The sequence below is a fragment of the Monoraphidium neglectum genome (genome assembly GCF_000611645.1).
Source record: "Monoraphidium neglectum strain SAG 48.87 unplaced genomic scaffold scaffold05653, whole genome shotgun sequence".
Lineage (NCBI taxonomy): Eukaryota > Viridiplantae > Chlorophyta > Chlorophyceae > Sphaeropleales > Selenastraceae > Monoraphidium > Monoraphidium neglectum.
In genome coordinates this window covers 1-2,983 of record NW_014007977.1, presented here as the reverse complement: position 1 = coordinate 2,983, position 2,983 = coordinate 1, and the positions used below count along the sequence as shown (strand labels likewise).

Sequence of the window (2,983 nt, the reverse complement as noted above, 5' to 3'; positions counted from 1 at the left end):
ATGGGGGCCAGGGCAGGGGGACGGGCTAGTGGTTGCTTTGAGGAGGGGCGCGTGTGAGGGCCGGGCGTGGTGGTTTCCGTGAGGGGGTGGGGGAGGTATGGGGGTGGGTCAAGCGGGAGCCTTGATGCCCCCGTGACCCACCCAAGAGTCAATGTGATTTGGCACCAGAAAGCTGGCCGTGGCGCTGCACGTGAGACATCAAGGAACTACGGCTTCTTCTCTGCGGCTCCACGCTCAACAGCCCCCACAATCTGACGTGACATCATGCAGCAAACCCCAAAGACTGAGGGCGGGCACCGTGGGTGCGTTGCGTCCAGCCTCGCCCTCGTCCGCAGAGCCCGAGCCACCCACTTGCTGGAGTAGACGTCCACGGGGCCGGCCAGCTTCGCCACAGCTTCCTCCTCGGAGTACCTGGGGCGCGCGTCGCGGGCGGCCACGGGGAGGGGGGCGGGGGTGATGTCAGGGGATGTGAATGGGTAGGGGGGTGGCAGCGGGATCCAAGGTGGCCAGGAGTGCAGGGCAGCGGACCGCAGCGCGCAATGCATGGCCAGATGGCGCTAGAGAGGTGGTGGCAGGCGGATGGGCGGCTTGGAGAGCGGCGGGAGTGCGGCATGCGGGGGTGCAGCCAGGCAGGCAGGCCTCTTGACGGACCCCACACTGTCAGGGGCAGGCCCGCAGGAAAGCTGCAAGGTGCGAGCTGCGCGCACCCGACGGATGCGAGGGGCGGCTGGCAGAAGACCGCGCTGGCCACGAACTGATAGTCGGGCTGCGGTCGGCAGCGGTTGGGGCAGTTTGAATGGTTGGGGTGGGTCAGGTTGGAAAATAGATTGAGTGTGAGAGTTGCTGACAGGGCAGGGCCTGTACTGGCGCGCAACCCGCCCGGGTCGGCTGGACTTGTGCAGTTGGGCCGGTCGAGCTCGCCCACGTGTTGCTGCCTGGTGCACGTTGGCTGTCCGGAGCTCGCTCCGTTCTCAGATGTGTGAAACAGGGTTTTGTCAAGCCGGGGGCATACCTTGGTGGGTTCCCCTCCAAAAATGGTCTTGGCCAGGGCCATGCCCTCCATTAGGGCCACGGGCTGCGTGCGGATTGGTTGTGTGTGTGTACGTGTGAAAACATGTTTGTGGATCTTGTGTAAATATGTTTGGATTGTACATGTATGTGTGTACTATTGCATGAGTGATTTTGTGTGCGGGATGTGTATAGGGGGTGGGGATGAAAGAAGGCTGGGGAAGGCGGATAGAGGGGTGTAATCAAGGGTAAAGGAGGCCTACAAGCGTGCTCAGGTACAATATATGTGGCACAGGAGCAGGCCCAAAAATGTGAGCACGCAAGAAGTGCTCATTGCTGCAGCCGTGCACCGTGCACCGTGCACAGGGCCGGTGGGACGCGGGTGGCCGGGGGGGGGGGGACCTGCCGTCGCGGCTGCCGACCTTACTAGGCCGGCCCCCTTGCCCTGTCCCCAACCCCATGTCGTGACCTACCGTGAGGTTGATGCGGTTGGTGACATCACCGATGGCCCACACGCTGGGCACGTTGGTGCGGCTGAACTCGTCCACCTTGATGGACCCGTCACCCGCCAGCTCCACACCCACGTCCTGCATGGGACATGGCATGAGTGTTGGGTTCAGCAGCTACAAATTGTGATGCCTCAAGCATCCAGCCTCCTAATGCCCCGTGCATAAACGTAGCGGTCCATGGTTACAGCCGCGCCGAGCGACGTGCGGGCAACGCACATGGCTCCTGCCCTGTAAGGCGGGCATCTTCTGATGCAGAGTGCATCCACATGTCGGCAGCAGCTTGGCAGGAGTCCACCCTGCCTTGCTGGCAGATGCCACCCTGGATGCAACCTCCATCTTATCTAACCCCGAACCCCCACACTCCGACCTGAGCGCACTCGTCTACAAAACGAAGACGGTCAACTTCCAGGTGCAACCGCGCCCATGGCCGTGCATGTGCCCGCACACACGCACACATACACACAAACACACACATACACTTTGAAGTGACACACACGCACAATCCCTCTCTAAAACACAAACGCGCAGTAACCACACACGCCCGCACCCACAGACGCGTGCCAACCCTCACTCACCTCGAGGCCTACGCCCGCCGTCTTGGGCTTGCGCCCCGTGGCCATCATCACCAGCCCCACCTCCAGCACGCGCTCCTCAGAGCCCCCAGACTTCTTGCACGTCACCGCGTAGTGGTCTTCGGCCAGCTTCTCGATCCTGGGGGGCGCAGTGCGGGGTGAAAACCAAGCCGGGGGTGAAAGCCAAGCCAGGGGTGAAAGTGGTTAGGGCGTGCCGGCGTCGGCGATCAGCTTCGGTGCCTCACGGGTTGGGGCTGGCGACAGATGCCTCGGTGCAAGTGAGGACGGTTGTTTATGCAGAGCTCGGGTTTTGAGTGAGCTTGAGCAATTACGGGGTGCTGTACGCCGATTGCCATGCAGATTTCCTTGTGTGTAGCAGTGGGCAGCTTGTATTCCTGGAGGAGCCTGTTGCGCACCCAAGCCGCACACCCACCCCGCACACCCACCGTGACACCACCCAGCCAGCCACCAACACACCACCCATATACCCATCCAGCCAACCACCAGAACACCAACCAGCCAGCCACCAACACACTACCGAGCCCCCCGCCCAGCCAGCTGCCCAGACACCCCCCAGCCACCCAGCTGATGCACCCCCGGCCTCACTTTGTGGGCAGCTCCCCAGGGTGCAGCGTGATGCCCCTCTTGGCCAGGTTGTCGTTCACCTGGGCACGACACTCCTCATCAAAGCTGGATAGGGGGCCAGAGATGAGGGCGGCGAGGAGGGCGATGGTGTTGAAGCGGGTGCGGCGAGGGGCGAAATCCTGGGGTGGCGGCAGGCTGGGGGTGCGAGCGTGCCCCGTTGATTGGAGGGGTCGCAGCTGGGTCCGACGTGCCAACTGCAGGGGGACGATCAAGAGCGGCGCGGAGGCCGGAGGGTCATCTCCACCCAAA

General features: G+C 63.0%; 1 protein-coding gene across 1 annotated transcript; it reads right to left on the bottom strand.

The window, feature by feature from the left end:
* Window positions 1-25: 25 nt before the first annotated feature.
* Window positions 26-2,774, bottom strand: MNEG_15770 (glutathione reductase (NADPH); the record flags this gene model as incomplete). The annotated part of the gene is made up of 7 exons (XM_014035759.1): window positions 26-35; window positions 352-411; window positions 708-766; window positions 1,013-1,075; window positions 1,482-1,595; window positions 2,093-2,228; window positions 2,755-2,774. The coding sequence occupies 7 exons, from the start codon at window positions 2,772-2,774 to the stop codon at window positions 26-28; spliced, it is 462 nt and encodes a 153-aa protein (XP_013891213.1).
* Between the last annotated feature and the right edge of the window lie 209 nt (window positions 2,775-2,983).